This window comes from Stenella coeruleoalba (assembly GCF_951394435.1).
Source record: "Stenella coeruleoalba genome assembly, chromosome: 17".
NCBI classification, from domain to species: Eukaryota; Metazoa; Chordata; class Mammalia; order Artiodactyla; family Delphinidae; genus Stenella; species Stenella coeruleoalba.
In genome coordinates, this window is record NC_137163.1 from 19,764,077 (window position 1) to 19,787,297 (window position 23,221).

At 45.1% G+C, this 23,221-nt stretch overlaps 1 protein-coding gene across 3 annotated transcripts in view; it reads left to right on the forward strand.

The window, feature by feature from the left end:
* The first annotated feature begins 273 nt into the window (after positions 1 to 273).
* EXT1 (exostosin glycosyltransferase 1) overlaps positions 274 to 23,221 on the forward strand; it is a 312,385-nt gene continuing 289,437 nt past the window's right edge. For all 3 annotated transcript variants that reach the window (XR_013824710.1, XM_079902303.1, XM_079902302.1), the window contains exon 1: positions 274 to 2,098. Coding sequence is in view for 2 of the 3 variants with exons in the window: in XM_079902303.1 (XP_079758429.1) it covers positions 1,137 to 2,098 (962 nt within the window). In the remaining variant the exon portion in view is untranslated. The remainder of the gene's footprint in view (positions 2,099 to 23,221) is intronic.

Below are 23,221 nucleotides of genomic sequence, written 5' to 3' on the forward strand. Positions count from 1 at the left end.
GCGTCTCTGGGAGGCGCTGGTTTCCGGCGCAGCAGCAGGAGGCGGTGCGGCGCAGGCCGGGGTCCCGGCCGGGACTAGCCGAGGGGCCACGGGGCTCGCACTGGGCCGCCTCCCGCTCCGCCCGCCGGGCCCCGGCAGAGGCGCCCCGGGGCCCGCGCGCCACCCGCACCCCGGGGCCCGCGCGCCACCCGCACCCCCAGCGCCGCGCCGGCGCCTCTGCCGGTGGCCGGGGGTTATGAATGGGCGCAGCGGAAGCACCGCCCCCCCCGGACGTGACGCTCGGCCAATGGCAGCGCGGGCTGCGTGGATGGATGAGGTCAGCGCTGTCGTGTCGGGAATGGAATGTGTAAGTGTAACATTCAGAACCGGGTAACATTCGGCGACCGAACGCGGCGGTCGGCAGCAACCGCGCGGGGGCCTGGGAAGCGCCGCTCGGGGCCGGCACTGCCCGCGGGGAGGACGCGCCGCCGCAGTCACCCAGCGCCGCCGCCTTCTGCCGGGCCGCCGCGCGTCCTGGGGGCCGGCCCCGCGAGCGCAGGAGTAAACACCGCCGGAGTCTCGGAGCCGCTGCAGAAGGGAATAAAGAGAGATGCAGGGATTTGTGAGGTTACGGCGCCCCAGCTGCAAGATGCACTAGCCGGCTGAACCCGGAGATCGGCTGACTTGTTGGAACCGGAGTGCCTGCCCCGGAGTGTGGATGAGTTGAAGTTGCTTTCCCGGGGCTCGTTTTCCACGGCGCCGAGAGGAATCCGAGAGGCAAGGAAATCACTTCGTCTTGTCATTGATTGGGCATCGGGAGCTTTTTTTCCCCCCTCTCTTTCTTTTCCTCCGTCTTGTTGCATGCAAGAGAATTACAGTCCGCTGCTCGCCCGCCCTGGGTGCGAAATATTCAGCCCCGCTCTCTCCCGTCTATTGTGCAACCCAAAGATGAAAGACCGAAGGGGAGAAAGTTAAAGAAATCGCCCACATGCGCTGGATCAGTCCACGGCTTGGGGAAAGGCATCCAGAGAAGGTGGGAGCGGAGAGTTTGAAGTCTTTACAGGCGGGAAGATGGCGGACTGGAGCTGAAAGTGTTGATTGGGAAACTTGGGTGATTCTTGTGTTTATTTACAATCCTCTTGACCCAGGCAGGACACATGCAGGCCAAAAAACGCTATTTCATCCTGCTCTCAGCTGGCTCTTGTCTCGCCCTTTTGTTTTATTTCGGAGGCTTGCAGTTTAGGGCATCGAGAAGCCACAGCCGGAGAGAAGAGCACAGCCGTCGGAATGGCTTGCACCACCCGAGTCCGGATCATTTCTGGCCCCGCTTCCCGGACGCTCTGCGCCCCTTCGTTCCTTGGGATCAATTGGAAAACGAGGATTCCAGTGTGCACATTTCCCCACGGCAGAAGCGAGACGCCAACTCGAGCATCTACAAAGGCAAGAAGTGCCGCATGGAGTCCTGCTTCGATTTCACCCTTTGCAAGAAAAACGGCTTCAAAGTCTACGTATACCCGCAGCAAAAAGGGGAGAAAATCGCCGAAAGTTACCAAAACATTCTAGCGGCCATCGAGGGCTCCAGGTTCTACACCTCGGACCCCAGCCAGGCGTGCCTCTTTGTCCTGAGTCTGGATACTTTAGACAGAGACCAGTTGTCACCTCAGTATGTGCACAACTTGAGATCCAAAGTGCAGAGTCTCCACTTGTGGAACAGCGGTAGGAATCATTTAATTTTTAATTTATATTCTGGCACTTGGCCTGACTACACCGAGGATGTGGGGTTTGACATCGGCCAGGCGATGCTGGCCAAAGCCAGCATCAGTACTGAAAACTTCCGACCCAACTTTGATGTTTCTATTCCCCTCTTTTCTAAGGATCATCCCAGGACAGGAGGGGAGAGGGGGTTTTTGAAGTTTAACACTATCCCTCCTCTCAGGAAGTACATGCTAGTCTTCAAGGGGAAGAGGTACCTGACAGGGATAGGGTCAGACACCAGGAATGCCTTATATCACGTCCATAACGGGGAAGACGTCGTGCTTCTCACCACCTGCAAGCATGGCAAAGACTGGCAAAAGCACAAGGATTCTCGCTGTGACAGAGACAACACTGAGTATGAGAAGTAAGTGGCTTAGCCGATGGGCCTCAGCGGGTCAGCCCTGGGCCCTGCCCACCTGGTCCAGGTGTGAAGTTGGGAGATGGGGGTGGGGCAGGGGACCCCCCCCCCTCGGGTCCTCTTCCTTTTGCTCTGAGCCTGGGACTGAGCAGCCTGCTTCTGGTGTGTAGCTTGGAGCTGAGGACCCAGAGTTTGAGCTCCTCGGGCTAACGGAAAATCCTGGAGCACTTTCCTGGGCCAAGCAGGTGACCATGTTCCCCTCTTGCTTGGAAAACCTTCAGGGTGATGTGTGTTCTATGAAGGGTGTGGGTTTGATCCGAGTTTGGAAACTGCACTTCACCAGTGGATCCAGGAGGGTGTTTGTGAGGGTCTAGGGACTCAAGAGGCTCTGAATCCGCCCACAGTCCGGGGACGTTACCCCAAGATTGATGCTTTATTTGCTTTTCTCACGAGCAGGGGGAGCAGCTCTCCCCGGAATTTTCCCACCCTTCAATTGTCATCTTTCTGCAAACCTTAAATTTGTGTTAGCAGTGGAAGTCCTTTAGTTTCAGCTACTAAACTTTCTGTGCCTGCCTCTTCCCTGCTCCCAGATGGCATTGACTTTTATGAAGGGAGACTGTAAACCGGTTAGGGCCTGTGATCTTGCTTGCATGCATTCATTCATGTGTGTTTGTTGGCATGTATATATCCTGCCTCCCTAGGAGAAGCTGATTTTAAAAAATCTGGGCCTTAGCCCCTCTGCTGTAAACTCCAGTTGCTAATTTAGATTTCCCTTTCCCTTTTGTCTTTATCAATTTGCATGTAAATCGGAGACTGTTACTCTCTGAATGCGCTGTGAGATGCCTCTTTACCCTCTGGAGTGAAGCAAGTTTTGTCCAGTTGCTAAGTAACTGAGTTGGAGACTTTGTAGACCTTCTCACTCTTCCTTTTCCTTCCCAGTGACAGTAACTGACACTCTGGGCTTGGGGTCAAAACTAGTTTCTAGGAATCGGCTTTAATCTGAGCTTGGAGGGTCCGTTTCCTCGTCTATGGGGCAGGAGCCCCAGACTCTCTCACTTCTGTCTGGCTGTGAAAGAGTTAGTGAGCTCCTACAGTGCATTTCCACGTTACACCAGTTAAAAACCAGAGCAGCCTTGTGCTACCCAGGCAGGAAGGGGAACCTCTCAGCTGAGTACAAGAGGAACTGGCAGAGGTTGGCGGAGTTTGCAATTGATTCATGAAATGCAGAATAGGGGAAACGCTTTGCAGAACTGATTGGAACAGGAAGGGGCATGGTGGGGAAAGGACCCTGAAATGAAAGGTTTGATTGTTGTCTGTGGATTTCCTCAGACACTCGGGCCTCTGTAGGAGTGATTGGAAGGGAAATTCAAGTCCTCCTGTACTTGGTCGTAGACAGTGAAGGAGAAAGTATCAAACACTGGCATTCCCCAAACCCCAACACCTCTTGCTTTTGGAGCACAAGCAGAGCCCGAGGCTGTAGGGTCAATTATGAATCTAAATTTTCCTCTGCTTTGGGGGCAGTTATGTGTGAATGTTGGGTGCAGTTGCCATGGATTAAAATTTTCTCACAAAAGAAACAAACTGTGGTTAGTAATGGGCGCTTTGTTTACACGACATTTACATTGACCTATTCCTGTGGGTGCTTGTAAGAAAAAAATGCTCCTAGCCTTTGAGGAATTTCTTTGTCTGGTTTATGGTGGAGTAACTCGAGATGAAGTCTGACCTTTCAGTGTCTTCTAAAGCAGTCTCACCGAATTCTGTAGAAGGATCATGACGGTCTTCATTCCTCTAAAGGAGCTGGAGGGGAGATCTTAAGAAATTTGAATTACACGTTTATTTGGGAAACACCCTCAATCCGATACAACAGTCATATCTGCTTTACTCTCCTAGTCCCAAAATAAATCGTCTACATTCTCTGCAGAAGGTTTTTCTAGAGATTTTTGGCAATAAGGGAAGGAGGGGTTGGTTTCCAAGAAACTTTAATTTTTGCTAATTAAATTTCACTAATTTTTGACCTCTTTGTCGTTGCATCAGGAAATCAGACACCCACGCCCTTGTTTTGGTTTATGTTTAAAGACCACAAGGGGTCAGGCCCTCAGGACTGAGTCTCATCTGAAGAGTGGCATTTAGTGAGGAAAGCAAGTTGCCTCTTTCTCCTGAGCAGGGATTTCTTTCAGAGACACTTCTGGATTTTCTTCATTCCTCTTTTGCATACTTTCCAGCTCTAACCTTGTTTCATGGGACGGGATGGTGTTGCAGAACGTTTATATTCATCGGCCTGCTTGACCTGGAGTTTCAACTTCTTCCTCTCACTGGGTTATCTGAACCCTTTATCTCTGAGAAATGGTGCTTGCAAACATGTTTGCCTTTGCCGTTGACTTTGGAAGATATGAAGAATGAATGAGCTCTGAAATGTGGTGAGAATGCTCACATAGCAGGCAACCTGTCTTGTGCTCTGAAGTAAGCACAACTGTTGTACTTTGCTACTTATACTGATGTTTCCTGTGAGTCAGCTATGCGTGTGTCAGACGCAGAACTCCTCCAATCAAATGCTAATCTCTTCCCAGGGTTTTAGAGGAGGATATTGCAGTTGGGTCTATAGAAGTCATCTAAGTCTGACTTCTCATACTGTCTCATGGTGTGACTTTTGATTCATCGCCTTGAACCTCAGTTTATCCTTTGGTGGAATGGGTTTTCGACTGCTTTAGGGTTCTCTAAGCGTTCATTTGATAATGGCTTATAAAAACAGGATCAGTTTTCATCTACTTCTTTTCTTTATTAGCAAGTGCCTATGATTTGGACTTAGGGGGTCTGATAATTAGATTGAAAATTTATGGTATCATGGCCGAGTTAGGATACTATAGAATATGTACAAGGGTATCAACTAAAAAAAAAGTTGCTTTTAGCGAAATTTAGCCTTATGTGACAATAAATGTTTTTAGTTGAGGACTTCTGTTTCCACTTCACTTTTGTGAAAATCAGACATTTACTACCAATGGTATAGAAGAACTGCATGGAATGAAGGAAAAGACTTTTCTCTTGTAATAGAGCAATATTTTCAACCCAGACTTCCAGGATTATATTAAAACATCCATTTTTATGACACCCATAATTAATTTTCATCAGTTACATATATTAACAGATGTAGATGACACTGGCTAAACTAAGTTGCTGCAGTGATTATATGATGTGTAATGAGGCTTTAGAGAAATTCTGTCTTACATCTCTTGAGCTTCTTACGCACCCTTACAGAATTACTGTATTTTTGCATGAACTTCATAGTGCAGATCCCTTCAAAGGGCATTATTGTGAAACTTCAAATTTGGCTTTCTGAAATAGACGAAAAGGAGGGAAATGAGAGGTGGCTTCTATCTTGGACCCCTTTGAGGAAAGCGGTGGAGAATATTTTAAGCAGCTCTTCTGGGAACAGGCAGGATTCTGTGCAGGCCTTTTGGACACCTTCTCCTGTGTTTGTTGAAGCTGTACCTCACAATCCTTGTGTTTTTAAGGGTCTTGAAGGTAAGTGATCATTACAACTGCCAAACATCCTCATTTTATAGATGTGGAAAGTGAGGGATAGACTGTTACAGGGATTTGCTTAAGGTCAGAAAACTGTTTAGTAGCAGGGGTAGCCCTAGAAAGCAGGCCTCTGACTTTTTCTTCTTGACCTACGGTATTCCATCTTTAATTAGAGACACACCTGAAAGCTCTCCGGCCACTGGAAGGTCCTTATTGATGGTGTTTCTTATGGGATTTCTCTTGGAATCATTTGGGAAGCTGATAAAGACTTTGGACCAACTTTGTGAAAAAAGAGAGCACATACATGCATAATCTATCATCTAGTTTTAGAGGTTGACACACAGCCGCTACTAAGGGCATCGTCAGACTTAAGAACTTTTGCTCTAGGGCTTACATTGCTTTTCATTGCCAACTAAGGTGGAGGTCCCCGGTGCTGTTTAGTCTAAGTAGGAGTTTTGGGGACTTTTCAGTTTGGCTCCAGTGAATTTTGGGAATAGGCTGTGAATTCACTGAATGATAAGCTGAATTCAAATGTATTTATAGCAAAAAGAAGATGTGCACAAGTAAATGATGATGTATTGATTCCTCATTTTTCTGAACTATATTCCCAGACACGATGAGCGAGTTCGTGATCCAACAGGGAGTCTTGGAGGAATGAAAGTTGGAAATTGTGCTTCTCAGCTTTTAAATGTAAAACATTAGCACCTTTTCCCCCACAGGTGTATGATAGCACAAAAGCATTTCTAAAATAAGCCACATAAGCACAATTTTCTTTTTTTTTTTAACACACATATGTGCTCTTTTTTTTTTTTCATTTATTTATTTTTGGCTGCGTTGGGTCTTCGTGGCTGTGCATGGGCTTTCTCTAGTTGTGGCGAGCGGGGGCTACTCTTCGTTGCGGTGCGCGGGCTTCTCATTGCGGTGGCTTCTCGTTGTGCAGCACAGACTCTAGGCGCACGGGCTTCAGTAGTTGTGGCGTGTGGGCTTCAGTAGTTGTGGCACGCAGGCTTCAGTAGTTGTGGCATGCAGGCTTCAGTAGTTGTGGCTCGCAGGCTCTAGAGCGCAGGCTCAATAGTTGTGGAGCACGGGCTTAGTTGCTCCACGGCATGTGGGATCTTCCCGGACCAGGGCTCGAACCCATGTCCCCTGCACTGGCAGACGGATTCTTAACCACTGCACCAACAGGGAAGCCCAAGTGCAGTTTTAAAATAAAGGTAGGCCCAGACCTAGACGAATTTTGAAGTTAGCATTGTGTCTTCTTGCACTGAGGTTCTAATTCTTTCTGTGCCCCTCCCGTCCCCAAGTTTCTCACCTTCTCTGATCTTGCTTTCTGGAGGGCTCCTGAGAGCCTCATTTACAAGGAATCCCTAAAGGTTGAGGTTTCGTGGACTACTTCTAGGGACATTTGCAAGTTGATTGAGTCTAGTTCAAAAAATGACGGTTGAAAGTGGGATCTGTGACCTGAGCTGGGAGCCTGTAGGATTTTGTCCTTCAGAGGATGGCTTGCTATGAAGGCTCGGGCAGGCCCCACTAGTGGGAAGCCACCATTGGTCCCCCTGACTGCGACAGCAGCTTTGGGTGGCACCGACTTGGCCAAAAGGGGAGCTGTCACGCCCTCAGGTGCTGCTTGTTCTCTTTGTCCAAAGGCCTGTGGATGTGCCTCCCCAGAACCCGCTGTTAGAAACAACTGCTGACAATGACCTTGAGCACACTAAGGTCACACCAAAGGTTGTGCTTGATAGGACCCGGCTGCTCTGCTCACAGCCACCTTGCCAGGTGTCTCGTCAGGCCATTTTACAGGTTTGTAAGCCGAGGCCAGCTCGGGTGAGGTGGATTGGCAAGGCTGCACAGCTTGTAAGTAGCTGAACGGAGGCCACAGTCCAGGTTTTCTGGTTCCCATTCCTCTCCTTTCTCTGAGGCCCGCTGCTCCCTCATGACCGTCACGTTTCCACACAGCCTCTTCGGAGGGAACCCGTCAGGCTCAGCGGTCACTAGACACTGCAGTCTCCTGAGAGTGTTCGTGTTTGGATGTGAACACCATGAGCTTAATGACTGACTGGTTTTCCTTCAGAGCTCTTCCGTCTGTGCCCAGGTTCCTTTAATGCACAGGGACTCCCTCAAAACTGCAAGATATTTGTCCAGTGTCTTATCTGAAGTTGCCTTTATGAGCTCATTTAAGCCTTTCGACAGCAGTGTGTAAAGTCCCCACTTTACAGATCGGAGTGCAGGCCCCGAGAGGGTTAAGTTAGGAGCCACGGTCACACCTGGTGAGGAAATGGTGGTGTTCAAACCAGGCATCTTGGATGTCGAAGACAATGCTCTTTCCTCTAAAAAATGTTACCACCTTAAAGAATCAAACAGAATTTCTACCTGTTCACAGTTCTGTATCAGTGAGTTTAGTGTGATTTGGGTGTTTGTAAGTCATATCTTTTTTTTTTCCCTCTACTGCTTTCCTTTATAAACGTGCTTCCCAAGGAAAAAATTTGGCTAAGAGATGTGATAAAGACGGCCCTGAGTTGACACTTAAACATCGAACTCCTTCATCTCGTCCGTTCAGGGAACGTTATAACTTTGACTATGTAGATTCTGCCTTTCATGTTCCCCTAGAGCTCTTCTCAGAAAAGTGAGGAAGTGAATCATGTGTGACCTTTGCCCTCCTGATAGCACCTTGCAGGGTTTGCCCTGTACTAGATGTCAGTGAACCCATGAGGTGGTGCAGGAGTGACCGTTGCCCCAGGTATAAGGTGTGACCCGGTAGAAATGGGAGACGCACTGGAAGATTCCATTTCTGACAGAACGGGCCAGGTTTCTGGAGTGTAGCATACCACTGCTCCTAGGCCCTGAGGCTCCCTGTAGAAAAACAGTGGTTAAAAAATTATAAAAATTGTACAGAGCCTCTGCAGAAAATGCAAAAGAGATGAATATGAAAAGAAATTTCTTCTCTAGTCCCGACAATGAGAGCTAACCACTATTATTAAACTTCAGTAGTTGGCCTGTTATAACCCACATATACACCTCTGCGATTGATTATGTCATTGTGTCTGCATATCCAAGTACCTTGTATAGATATGTTAATTATTATTTAATTAATAGTAAGTAATGAATTTGACACATTTTCCTTAAGTGTCTTGTTTGTGCCAGACACACAGGTGTTGGGGCTGGGGCCGCCGGGAGTGAACAAAACAAACTCCTGGCCATTCTAGTCTGTTGGTTTTATAAAGTCCGACTTTAAATGTATTTTTGCATGTTGCTTTTTTCTTAACATTATCTCAGAGCTTCTTCCTCTCCTACTAAAAAGGAAAATCCTATTAAAATACTAAAGTAAGATTTTTTTTTTTGTGGTACGTGGGCCTCTCACTGCCGTGGCCTCTCCCGTTGCGGAGCACAGGCTCCGGACGCGCAGGCTCAGCGGCCATGGCTCACGGGCCCAGCCGCTTTGCGGCACGTGGGATCTTCCCGGACTGGGGCACGAACCCGTGTCCCCTGCATCGGCAGGTGGACTCTCAACCACTGCGCCCCCAGGGAAACCCTAAAGTAGGATTTTTAATGGCTGCACGGTTCTTTTTAGTAACTCATGGCTGTTCCATAGTTGATTTGCATTTTCTTAGAGATTTGTTTCCCATCTTTTCTTTTATTATACATAAGTCTGTGATGAATTTCACTGTATTGAGGATTTGTTTTCTTCTTAACTAAGGTCTCTCTCTCAGAAAACACAGCACTTCCTCCCTCTTGACCCACCCCCCCAGTCCCTTTTGGAGGAATAGCAATTTTTGAGGTGAGTCTGAGCACCCATTTAGCAAAGTAGCCGGCATGAAATGACTGCTTAGATAAACATCTGTAGGTGTTAATTGGTCCTGCGGCTGGGGCTGGGCGGGGGAGGGGGTCTTTGAAGCTCCCACAGCTCCGTTCCCTTTGAAGTTTCATTTTTGCTGGAGCCAGAAACCTTCGTGTGTCTCTTACTGAGCAGACGCTTCCTCCGTGCCTTCTACAGCCTCTCCTGGGATCTCAGAATCTGTGGGCCTGACCTGGGTGGGTGTCAGTTTTGTAAGTTAATTGTGTCAGCTGCTCAAAGCCCTGGTCTCTTTTTGGCTGTTGAGTCTGCGGTTCTTTGGAGGTGAATTGAGACACATGGCTTTACCTCTGGGCCATCCAGTTCAGGTCTGGGATTGTAAGTGCAAATGAGGCACTATTCTAAGTGATTTAAAAACCAAGACAGAGGGAATTCCCTGGCGCTTTCACTGCCAAGGGCCTGGGTTCAATCCCTGGTCTGGGAACTAAAGTCCTGCAAGCCTTGCTGAGTGGCCAAAAGAAAAAAAAACCAAATAAACAAAAAACCAAGACAGAAAACAGAGTGAGCCAACTGTTTACGCCTAGTTAGACTTTCTTTGCCATTGTAATTGCTTTGAGCAGCATTGAGATTTGTGGAGAAATACTTCCTTGTTTTGTGTACCCTCTTGTCTTCTGTGAAGCCCTTTAGGAGAGGGGGATGACCCTGGACCAGGGAAGTCACTGACCCACACACATTCCTGGACTAGGTGCTGAACCTTTCAGCCTCATTTTCCACATCTGTAAGTGGGGATCGTAACACCTCACAGGGTTGTTGAAAGATTGAAAGGAGGTAGGGTGGGTAACTGCTTGTCATGCAAAACCTTGTAAACGCTCATGTGCTCTACCAGGTGGTGGTGGTTATTAAAAATCATCTTCCTGCCATTTTCTAATCAACCACAGAGGTTTCCTTAGTTTCATAACTTGGCTCTTTACTAAGCCACAGAAATAAGTGCTCACCTCTTTCTTGATACTTAATCCCCAGAAAATTGTGGTAGCTGCCCTGGAAGGCTAGCCATTATTTCTGTGGGCTGTGGAAAGACCTAGATGGGGCCTTGGAGCTTGCAGGTGGCCTGGGGCAAAGGTGGGAGCAGGTGGAGGGTGGGCTCAGGCACTGCGTTGACTCTGCATCCCCCAGGTTCCCTGGATGACTGCTCTAGGAATGCAGGTTATTGCTTCTGCAAGTGACTTCTGTGCTGCATCGCTTGAGGGTGATCTTTGGAAGGCTACCTCGTATGAATGGGCTGGTTTGACAGGCCCTTAGGTTGCAAAGAGCAGAGTATCACTCAGGCCACCTTAAGCCACAGGATTTATTGTGAAGGGACATGGAACAAAAACTGCACTGGAACTGTTCCAGTAAGTTCTCAGGACCCAGCACAGTCACTTGGGTCTGCTCCTTTCTTCCCGCTCTGGACCTTCACCTCTCCCCAGACTGGCACCTCTGTCGCGGGGAGTGTCTGCCAACTACTGGCCAGTCTTTCCTGAATTCTCTCCTGCAGGCCCTGGAGGAAACCAGCCTGACTGGCTTTACTGGGGATACTTACTCCTTCGGGTGACAGCCATTCCTATCAGGCCACGTCTCTGGGTCTGGTGGTGACCTCATCAGTTGAAAGACTGCCCTGTCACATTGTCATTCTTGATTGAATTGGTGGCCATCCTTTTGCAAGGAACAGCCTAAAGTTGCTTCCTGAAACGGCACTGTGGTTAGGGGAAGTTGTCTGTGGCAGGCACTGTTGAAGCCATATCCTGTTGGCACTGACATATTGGAGCCCGGTTGATGATGATGGTGATAGCAACTAATATTTCTTGAGAGTGTACTGTGTGCTGGGTAACGGGCAGTATCTTCTTTAATCTGTATGTCCACCCTAGCAGGAAGATACTCATTTGAGATGCAGAACGAAGTTTAGAGAATCTTTAAAAGTGACTTGCCTAAGAGCACACAGCTGGGACACAAACCGAGGGCCGTCTGACTTCTGAACCTGTGTTCTTCACCATGGCATCGTACTGCTTCTGCACAGCTGGAACTGATGTCATGAAGACCACACACACATAAACAACAGTGTGATTGATTTATAGGGGATCACTTGTGTTTCTCACCTAGAATTTATTTAATCTTACTGGAGAAGAGACAGTTCTAACCAGCGTGGTAATCTGGTTTCTCAGCCCACAGTAGATTCAAAGCAGTGAATTTAAAGAGAGAGGGATTCTTGCAGGCAGAGCTGGGAAGAAGGGACAGTTGGCAACCCAAAGGGAAGGAAGCAGGCCAGAAAGTGATAAAATGTAACACCCAGAAGAAGTAAAGAAGCCCTGCAATTTAAGAGCAGCTGGCCCAGAGCCCGAGTGTGTCCTACGGACTCCCCAGAAGCGTGCCTTTGAGTCCCGCCACCTAACACCATGCCCGTCACCAACCAGAGCTTCTGTAAATATTTGATAAACTGTACCATGGTACAGCGCTGACCGTGAGCCATCTCTTGTGTACGCTGGCCTTTGTTTAAGAAAGTAGAGGAACAAATAATGAACTTTATAACTTTTTTGAACCCTATGGTTAAAATAAAAATATTTTGGTGCCCCCTAAGATAAGCTGTCCGTTTGAAAGCTTATCTACCAAGCTTAGCAAGTTCCCCGAGGGCTCCGGATACAAGGGGTAGTAGCATCCTTGGAGTCTGCATCAGAGTTCTGGTATTTGTTGCTAACTCAGACTTCTGGGGTTTTATAATACATATCAATACTTTAATGAGAAATATAAAGTTTTCTGGTATTGTCATGTGGTCCTGTGGTGCTAGTTATTCTTGACGGACTAATGTTCCAAATGACTTGGGCCCTGGGCTCCGGGAAAGAGTGGCGGCAGGTGTGGAATATGGAGGCTGGGAATTAGAGCAGGGGAGGCGTCCCTAAGGGGAGGAGGAGCCTCTAGTCTGTTGCTTGGAGGCTGCCCTGGTAGGTGTGTTGGGGCGCATGTCCTGCTTTTTCTGCATTTCTAGGGATGCCCCGGATGGGAACTGATGGGTAGAGCTCTGGAATGGATTTCGCATGTCCTATATGTATTCCAGCACCCTGACAGATTGGTGGAAGTCATCCACAGCACCACTGATAAAAATAGGACCATGCCACTAACATAGTTGAGCTCACCCTGGAGGCTTCTCCTAATTCATTCATATGCTATGAAGGTGGGGCTGGTCCGGCTCTACCTGCCTTTGCATCCCCAGCCCCTTGGCAAAGCCTCATTCCTCCTCCTCCTCCGTTTCCCCACATGCCCTCTTCTCTCTCTCTCAGAAAACTGTCCCCCAGCTTCATTTCATTTCTTCCCGTGTCACTTCCTTGATGCCCCAGACTTGGTCACATTCTCCTGTTAATGGGCTCTTATAGAACAGTTAATACTTGCCACGGCTGTGGTTGTTTATTTTTTTGTTTGTTTTTCCGGACGCGCAGGCTCAGCGGCCATGACTCACGGGCCCAGCCGCTCCGCGACATGTGGGATCTCCCCGGACCGGGGCACGAACCCGCGTCCCCTTCATCGGCAGGCGGACTCTCAACCACTGCGCCACCAGGGAAGCCCATGGCTGTGGTTTTTTTCCATTTATTTAACTCTCTGTTTTTCTCTCTCCCCAGTAATTTTACGGGCCCTGAGGGGAGAATTCATGTTGTTTTTCATTAAATTTACTCAACAGATACTTATGAAGCCCCTACTCTTTCCAGGCACTGGGGATTCAACAGTGAACCAAACAGACACACATCCCTGCCCCAGGATGGTCCCAGTGTAATGACTGGAGGCTTTTACCATGTCAGTTATGGCCTGTGTTAGAAGGTGCTTGATGATGGGAAGAAAAGCAGTATATGGAAAGGGGTGAAGGCAGTGGGTTTCAACCCGGGGAGCTTCTGGAAATGGAGCATGGGCTCTACTCCTGGCCAATCAGACTCTCTGGGGATGAAGTTCAGGTTTTTAAATAGCTCACCAGGTGATGTGAGAATGGGAATGGGGGGGGGGGTGGTTACAGTTTAAATATGGCGGGAAGGAAAGCTCTGTGGGGAAAGTGACATTGAACTCACTCACTGCTGTGTCTTCACAGCCTAGCACCATGCCTGACCCACCCATACTGGGCACTCAGTATTTGCTGGATAAATGAAAAAAAATTACGTTTATTTAACCAATCGAAATACTGTTGACCATACAAAGCATGGGTTCTGCAGATGTCACTGTCTTTGGTTTACAGCCCAGGTCTTCCCGTGTTTCCTCCAAGTTCATCTTTTGATGATTTACCCAGAGTTTCTTTTCATTTTCAAAGGGGATGTTTCTTCCAATAACCTTTTTTCTTTTCTTTTCTTCCAAGGTAGTTTCTTTTCTTTCTTTTTCTTTTTTCCCTGTTCTGTTGGATATGATATCGGTAAAACCTAATTAAAATGAACTGACGGGCTTTACTGCATAGTGTGAATCTAAAGAATTTATTGCTACAGGAGAAACCATTACGGTCTTTTTGTCATCTAATTTTAACAGTCTGTAGATATTGGGACTTTTTGTGCCCCCTTAATTGCAATTTTTCTCCCAAATGGTAGGTCAAATATAACTTTTGGCTTACATTTCCTGCTCAGGTTACATCCCAACTCTGTTAACTGATATTAATTATATATAGTAACAGAGTAACATAGCTTAATTGAGCTATCAGGCTTCTAATGAATTCATATTGAGATTTATCATTTAATTAAAAAGCAAAGGGGAAAAAAAGCAAAGGGAAGGTGTTCAGTTGTTTCTCCCATTGGCCTCCATTTCCTGCATTTAAAATCTCCTCTCTTTAGCTTGTGGAATTGTATGGATATCACATAAACGTATTCAAGGTGTATAGATTAAAAAGGAGAATGCACTGGATCCCAATTACTTGACTTCCTAGTAGGTCTTAAAAATGGATTCAGATTTGGTGGCAATCGTATGACGCTTGATTAACTATCAATTATGTTTTATGTTTTTACAAAGCTTGGTAAGGTCATTTTCCAAAATGATTTCTAGGTCTGTATATCTGAACCAATCTGAAAATCTAATCAGAGGGGATCTAATACCGAAATACTTTAGCTTTACTGAGAGGCAGAGAATAAATTTTTCTTGTAAACACCATTTCTTATATGCTATGTGCTCCTTTGAAATTCACACTGCATTACAAAAGCTGCCTTTAAGCAACACCTTTTATGATAACTGCATTTTTAAGTATGCAAGTGTTATGTTGCAAACCTGTAAATGGAGGGCAGTCAGTCTTTTACTGATTCAGAGACTGGAAATGTATAATATTTTCTGTATTTAGATTGTAGAGTTATATTACATGTTTTTAAAAAATTGAACAGTATTTTATATGAAGATAAAATTTAAGTACCTCAATGTTTACTGCAGTTCAAAGAAAGAGTAGTATTTTCCTGCACTTATTTTATTTTTTTATAAATTTATTTATTTATTTATTTTTGGCTGCGTTGGGTCTTCGTTGCTGCCCGTGGGCTTTCTCTAGTTGCGGGGAGCCAGGCTATCCTTCGTTGTGGTGCGTAGGCTTCTCATTGCGGTGGCTTCTCTTGTTGCAGAGCATGGGCTCTAGGCCTGCAGGCTAAAGTAGTTGTGGCTCGCGGGCTCTGGAGCGCAGGCTCAGTAGTTGTGGCGCATGGGCTTAGTTGCTCCGCGGCACGTGGGATCTTCCTGGACCAGGGCTCAAACCCGTGTCCCCTGCATTGGCAGGCGGATTCTTAACCACTGCGCCACCAGGGAAGCCCCTGCACTTATTTTAGACTTAGCTATGTCTAAGGAGTAACCCAAGTAGGATACATGAGGGCAAAAAGGATTCAGTATCAAAATAATTTTTTTTAATTGAGATATAATTGATACATAACATTGTATTAGTTTTAGGTGTACATCATAATGATTTTATATATATATATCTCATATATATTGCCAAATATGTTATATATATTGTAAAATATACATATTGCAAGTGATATGTAAATATATATTAGCAATATGTATATGTTGTGAAATGATTACCACAATAAGTTTAGTTAATGTCCACACATTTTTACAAATATTTTTCTTGTGATGAGAATTTTGAAAACTTACTCTCTTGTTAATTATAGACACCATTACATTTCTAGGACTATTAATCTCATAACTGGAAGTTTGTACCTTTTGACCACTTTCACCTGTTGACTCCCCCGACACACACACCCCCAGCCCACTTCTGGCAACCACCAATCTCTTCTCTGTGTCTTTGGGGGTTCTTTTTTGGATTCGTAAGTGGTGTTCAGATGGTGTTTGTCTTTCTCTGTCTGACTTATTTCACTTAGCATAATACCCTTAAGATCTGTGTTGTCCCAAATGGCAAGATTTCCTTCTTTCTTAAGGCCGAATAATACTCCATTGCGTATATCCCATAGTTCCTTTATCTGTTCATCCATTGATGGATATTCAGGTTGTTGCCATGTCTTGGCTACTGTAAATAACGCTGTCAGAATAAATCTTAAGTTTCTATAAAAATAAGCTCAGAGATTGAGCACTCTTAAATTCCAAGTATGAAGTAGCTATTCTAGGGGGTGTTGGTGACTCTTTGAGCCTCCCTGGGCCTCAGTTTCTCTTAACTGGTTTTCCTGCACAGAGTCCTGTGAGTTCTTCACCACGTGGGGCTGTCAGGTCTGTGCACACATGTATATGTCTATGCATCTGTCCTTTGTTTGTCTGGTGTTCAATCATGCTATCATGGTGTCAGTTTTATCTGGAGGGAGGAGAAATAAGATCATGGAAGTGACCTTAAAGGTCTAGTTTAACTCTTGTATTATATAGATAAGGAAGTAGAGATCCAGGGAAGTTGGGCAGTTTGCCCAAGGTCATGTAGCTGGTTGCGACAGAACAGGGAATGGAGCACATATCTCTTGACTTCCAGCCAAGCATGGCATGGAGGTCATGCACCCTGGCTCTGGAAACGAGGGGCTTGAACGTGGATGGTGGCTCTGCCACTAGCTGGGCACCTTACTTCTTTGCTTCCATTTCTTCACTTATAAAATGGGGATAATAATAACTCCTATTTCGTAGGGTTGTTACTGTGAAGATTAAGTGAATGATATTACGTGTAAGATGCTTAGAACGGTGCTTGGTCCATAGTAAGTACTCAGTCAATAACCATTGTTACTGTCATTAACCTTCCTGTTCCATTAAACCACGTTAGTCTTGTCTAATTTCAGATTTACCATTTGTGTCTGTTTATCATTGTTTTCATTTCATTTCTTCCATTGGACCTATCTGTTTACAGCTCATTATAACTCTAGTGTGCAATGTGATACATTAGCTTGCTAGTCACATAAAAGTTCAAGGTGGTTTGGCAAGTGCCCAGAATTCCAACCACCTGTTGTAACTGTTGCCAAAATACGATAGATTTTCATTTCCCAGAAGTTGTTCCACTGAGGGTGCAAATTATTAATATGACTTTATGTCTTTAAAACATTTTTTTTTACCAAAGCACATACCATGTTTCCCACCTGTTCCGAGAAGCTGAGCAGTCACGTGGGTCTTCTTGTTCCTGCCTCTTGAAAAAACATTAAAACAGTGGCAGATGTGCCAGTGGCATCACCTGAGATGACTTTCTGAGCTAAACCTGCATGAGACAGAGAAGATAATACGATTTTTTTCTTCTCTCGCAATGCAAGGAGGCGAAAGAGCGATCCTATCACGATGGGGTACTTAGCAAATCGGGAAGCCGTAACAGTGAATAACTTTCTACTTTCCACAATTTGCATGGCTGTTAACGATTGATGGCTTGTTTTAGGACGGGCATTATCAGGACCCTTTCTGCATGCTAAGTTGAAGCAGTGTGTTACCTACCCTTGAGGATAAACTTCTAACAGCAGTCTGGGTTAACGTTAGGGAGGAGATGTTAGCCTGTGTTCTGAAGATCTGGGAGGTTTCAGACACATTGTAATTTATATTTTCATTCTTGCTCTTGGGAGACACAGCTGCAGTTAGGAACAAACACCTTGTAAGAGCTGTTCTGTAATAACCGTTTCTGCCACCAAATCCAGATGTGATCTGATTCCTACTGGATTCCACACTGGAGCAAGCCTTGCTGTGATGGAGATGCACTGCAGTCGCATCCTGTCCCTTGGCACGTTACCACATTTCCCCGACCCAAAAGCCTGTTAGAACAGGATTATATCCTTGTCGTAAATCACAGAATCATATAGAGTGTTCCCTAACAGCTTTTGCAGAAGAGACTCTAGGGAACAGTTCATTAAGTATAAGTCAAGTGAGACCTTCTACCATAATTTCAAACATGACTGCAGACAGCAAGCAGTTGTGTATTTTACGTACAATAGCGACACTAGGCCTGTATTTATTTGTAGGTGGAGGAAATATTCAAAATCCATTTTTTTTTTCTGGGAACATTACTGTGTCAGTGTTGGATATTGTTTTCTACCAAGAATCAGATGCTTTTTTTTTGTCCCCGTCTCCTTGTTGTCTCATTTCTTCCTCACAAAATAAAAATTGCCCTTCCTTCTCCCCGTAAGCTGACTTGCAGATTCAGGTAGCAGTTGAGATAAAGGTACCGTATCGTATTTCCAATTAACTCATTTAATTAGATGAGGTGAATTAATTGGATTTTTTGACATGTCTCTTATTAAAGTCTAAAACATTTGCTTTTGGAATTCCCAGGTACCGTGACTTGGGAGCTTTCTCAGTTTGCTCCTTGATTCAGGACTGGTGTAAGACGTGTCATTTGAAGCCTGTCATTTGAATTCCCCTTGGGGGTATAAAAGTGGCCTAGTGATTTTTCAGATAGTGGAGCATAAATCAGCAGGCCCAGGGCATTCCCTGGTTATCACCAGGCTCACCAGCAGAAGCCTGGATTAAGCATTGCTCTGTCCACACACAGCAGATGAGATGGTAATCTAAGGGCTTGTTTCCATCACGTGTGGATGGACTCTCTGAAGTTTCTTTCCCCCCCTCTATTCTCTCACCCTGTATAATTTTAGGTGTCTGCAAGCTTTGAGGGCCCTCCTTATGTCCTGTCATTCAGGGCCTGGGGAAATTCTGGAATTTAGATTGGGGCAGTTTTAAATCGTAGATCATTCTAAGATCTTGCATTATAATTATTTAGTTTTTGTCTCTCTAGGTGTATTCCTGGGTATAGCTGGTTCATTCTCCTCTGTACCCCAGAGCTCACCCCTCACTGCAGTAGTTGGATTGATAGGTGTTTAGTTAAATCTTACTGCATTTGGTTAGCCCATTGTAGTTCTTTCTTTGGTTTAGAAATTCCAGAACCCAAACAGATGCAGGTAAGACTATGGCATATTCTGGAATTTTTCATCTTTTAAAAATTTTTTTAGTTTTTAGTGTTTTAGTTTTAGTTTCCTTTAGTATCTGTCTTTTTCAAATATAGATCAAGGGGCCAGACCAAAAAATTTACTGGGATCAAAGTACATAACACCTCGTTTCATGGTGGAAAAATACCTGATAGGCTCTTTCTCTGCCATTTGAGTCCAAACACCTTTTTTTTTTTTTTTTTTTTTGCGGTACGCGGGCCTCTCACTGCTGTGGCCTCTCCTGTTGCGGAGCACAGGCTCCAGACGCGCAGGCTCAGCGGCCATGGCTCACGGGCCTAGCCGCTCCACGGCATGTGGGATCCTCTCGGACCGGGGCACGAACCCATGTCCCCTGCATCGGCAGGCGGACTCTCAACCACTGCGCCACCAGGGAAGCCCAACTCCAAACATCTTTTGATCACAAAGTTATTTGGATGTTTCATACTTTATGTTCTACTTGGACCTAAATCCGTAAGTCTTATCTCAAGACTTGTGTATTTGTTTTTTTATCTGTTTCCCTGGTATTAGCACAACACTGAGCATTCAGTAGCCCCTCTAGAAATATTTGTTGAATGAGTGTCTTTTGGTCACGGTGGCCTGTAAGTGCAGAAAGAAGGACTTTTGGAACTTAATAGACTTCTTTCCTTTTGTTTGGAATAAGCAACCCACAGGGGATGTTGAATAGAAAAAATAAGTTTACAAGAATTTCCTTCCCCCGCCAACCACTTGAGGTTCAATATAATAGGAATGAAGTTAGAGATTCACCAAAATCAGGTGACGATTTGCAGCTTTGAAATAACTTGTGCCTTTGACTGTCACTTTAGCTATGAGTGGGTTCCCGGTCATAATTCTGTAATATCCCAAAAAGCCTGCTTTATGGACCTTGAACTGCACTCTATTGTCTAAGGCCTCAGTTCTTGGCCAGGTATAGTCTCTATTGCTTCAAAGCTCACTTCCTCCTGGAGTGCAGGCCAAGAGAGTGAAGTCCTTGTAGAGACTTGTGGTGGACCCTCCAGGCAACTCCACAAGAGAAGAACCCTCTGATCACTCCTTTGGTGTTTCGACTGCCCCCTCCAAGAAAGGGACCAACTGTCCTGGTCCCTGGGACCAGGACCAGAACCTCAGTCCCCATTGTCTGTTGATGAACGGGACACTGCATGCTGTGCTCAGCCAGCTGTTCATGGTGCCATCAGCTTTCCTGGAATCTAATCCCATCGCAGGGACCATACAGAGGAGGCCCAGGGGTACAGTTCTGTGGCCTCATCCACCAGAGGCGGCTTCCCACAGGTGGGCTGCAGCTTCCCACAGGTGGGCTGCAGCTTCCCACAGGTGGGCTGCAGCTTCCAGGGTTCATCCCTAGGCTACTTCGTTCTTTTTTACAGGTCTTCTGTTGCCACTTACGTCTCTGCAGAGCAGCTCCTGGCACCTCGCACTCCCACTTGACGAGGATGGATTTTACATACCTCTTTTTCCTGGGTACTCTCTAGCTGTTAACAAGGGACCATCTGAGGCCTTTCTTTGTGGCTGTCCACAAAAGCCCTCCCTGCAGTCTCAGACACCCCGCCCTACTCTCTGCTGCTTCCTTTTAGTCAGTCTTTTTTCAGTAACCCTCCCTCCCTCCTGTGAAGGCTGTGTTCACATGTGTGCACACGCGTGCACACACTCTCTCTTCCTGTTCCCTGATTCCCTAACCCTACGTCACCCCTCCTACTGCCATTCACATCAAGCTGTTCTAGCTCTTAAGGGTTCTTATCTCAGAAGCTCGAGTTTACATTTAACTTTTAAGGGAGAGCCACCCAAGGGCACAGCGTAAACCATAATCCAGTGAACGTTTGGGAAATTTTCTTTTTGTGATTGCAGATTGCAGAAGTAATATTTGAGCATTGTTCAAAGTGCAAAGGTTATAGAAAGTGAAACTTACCTGTAACACTCATATATCATCTTGAACGGTTGGGTGTATATTTCTTTTTTTCTAGGCAGGTGACATATTATTTATTTTCTTGAAAATAGGATTATTTTATACACACACACATATCTCCTTCTTTGTATTTTTTTTTTTTTTTTTTTTTGGTTGGTACGCGGGCCTCTCACTGCCGTGGCCTCTCCCGTTGCAGAGCACAGCACAGGCTCCGGGATGCGCAGGCTCCGCGGCCATGGCTCACAGGCCTAGCCGCTCTGCTGCATGTGGGATCTTCCCGGACCAGGGCACGAACCCATGTCCCCTGCATCGGCAGGCGGACTCTCAACCACTGCGCCACCAGGGAAGCCCTGTAATTTCTTTTTTTAATCACTGAATTATATATCCAGCATTGTGCCATGTCAGTACATATAAATATCTCCCTCATTTTAACAGCTATAAGGTATTCCGTTGTGAAAATAATTCTTTGATTAGGTTACAGTAGAGTATAAAATGTGGCATTTGACTCCTGATCACAGTCTGTCTTTCTGTATATTTACCCTCCATTCTTGGTCTGAGAAAAAGGAATATACTAAGTATACTTTTAGCATAGTGAGTTTTTTTGGGGGGGATAACTAGTTTAAATGTTCTGTTTTCTCAGTTGTCCATACCTGTTTAAAAATCTATTTTAAAGGTTAAAAAGCCTTAGGATTTTAATTGCTTTTTTAAATATAAAAATAATATACAGTTTAGTTTGTCAATTTAACTAAAGGACCAAAGTCCATTAACCGAAAAGACATAAGTCTCATGTAAAGGAGTAAAGCTTTCCCAGAATGAGGACTACTCTGTGATTCAGAATTGCAGACAGTGAAATTCGGGGTGTGACCCCTTAAATAAGTGTGATTTGGAAAAGGTTTCTAGCACTACTTCACATAGTGCTTTCAAAATGTCTGTTTATTTTCTCTCTTGGCACAAGTGAGTACAAATCATAACTGGTTAGATGATGTCAAAGTCTGGGACCAGGGTAGAGAGTGGGTCTTACTCTGATTTGATCAAAAGCAAACAAAGCAAAGCAAATGGAAAAAAAAGTTAAAATTTTCTCATTGTGGGACTAAAATGCTACATGCTGAATTTTCACTTTCTGATTAGAACTGACAGTTAAACAGATATGATTTATGTCTTAGGGGTCAGGAAGAAACTGTCAAATTTTAGTTTGACTGTCGTTTTCTCTGTCTCCCCCACTTTTTTTTTTTTCTTAAGCTTGGCTGTATTAATCAGATAGAAGCCACTGTTTGACATGTCCTTCTGTGGTGTTTGTAGATTAAGTCAGAACCGTGCCAAAAATCACTTGTCATTTTTCCGGTGGAGCAGAAATGAACCTGGTTCATTCCATCTCAACAGCTTTACCCAAATGGTTTAGAGTAGACCTGCCTGATTTCAAAAAGGAGGGCTAATGTGGGGTCTGGTTTAATACAGGTGCCATTTTCCCCCCTTCACCTCCAGGGTTTATGTTTCCGTGAACATTGGCTTTAATTTACCCCAAACAAGCCTATGAATGGCCTTGCTGTAGTATCTGTTGCTGATTTCAACTCCCAAGTAAGAAGCCAGGGAATGTTTTCTTTCTCAGCTCAGCAAAGAGGGGAAGGGGGCTCTTCTGCAGTTGCTTTTCGATGCATTTACTTTCTACCTGCTGGCTTCAAACAGTATTAATTTTTATGTGCTCCTTGTGCATTGTGTTTAATTAAAAGCAGTTCTATTCGCAGAGGTACTTGTATGATTTTTTTTCCCTGAAATGAATAAAACAAATAGACATCTGGTATTTGTTTTGTATAATACAATCCCCATAAAATGAAGAGTAATGAAACATAATGATCTGTAAAGGCTTGTTTTGTAAGCCTGAGAATGGGCTTGTTTCTACCAGCTTTTTAAGTTCTACTCATACAATAAAGAATCCCTTTGTACATTAATACATAACAACAATAACAAGAAAAGCTTCCCAATTAAACGCATGAATCCAACTTATCTTTTATTAAACACATTTTTTTTTCTGTTATAGTGTGGATGACAAAAGTTTGTCATGTGTTTACCTAGTTTACCTAGTTTTCTCTGTAGGTAAACACATTGGTCTGAATATTAGGAAATATTCACTTCCTGTTTGATAGTCTGTTCAATTGGTATAGCTATATTTATTATTTTTTCCCCATCATTAAAGAAACAATGTTATATCAGGTGTTGATTTTTTTTGTGTGTGTGTTCTGGTTAACTGGGTTTTATTGGTTTGTTTTTTTGTTTGTTTGTTTTGTTTTTGATTTTTTTTTCAGGTCACAGACCACTCTGTAGATTCTAAAACCTTCCTTTCAAAAAAGTGCACGTCAAACTTTTGCATACATTTTGATAGGGTTTGCATATTTTCTGATCTTTGGGTAAAGACCCCTGCCAATGCCTGATAATTATTTTGAAAACTGTAGTTATAATCTGAAGCTAAGGGACTTCCCTTGGTGGTCCAGTGTTTAAGACTTTGCCTTCCGATGCAGGGGGTGCAGGTTCGGTCCCTGGTCGGGAGCTAAGATCCC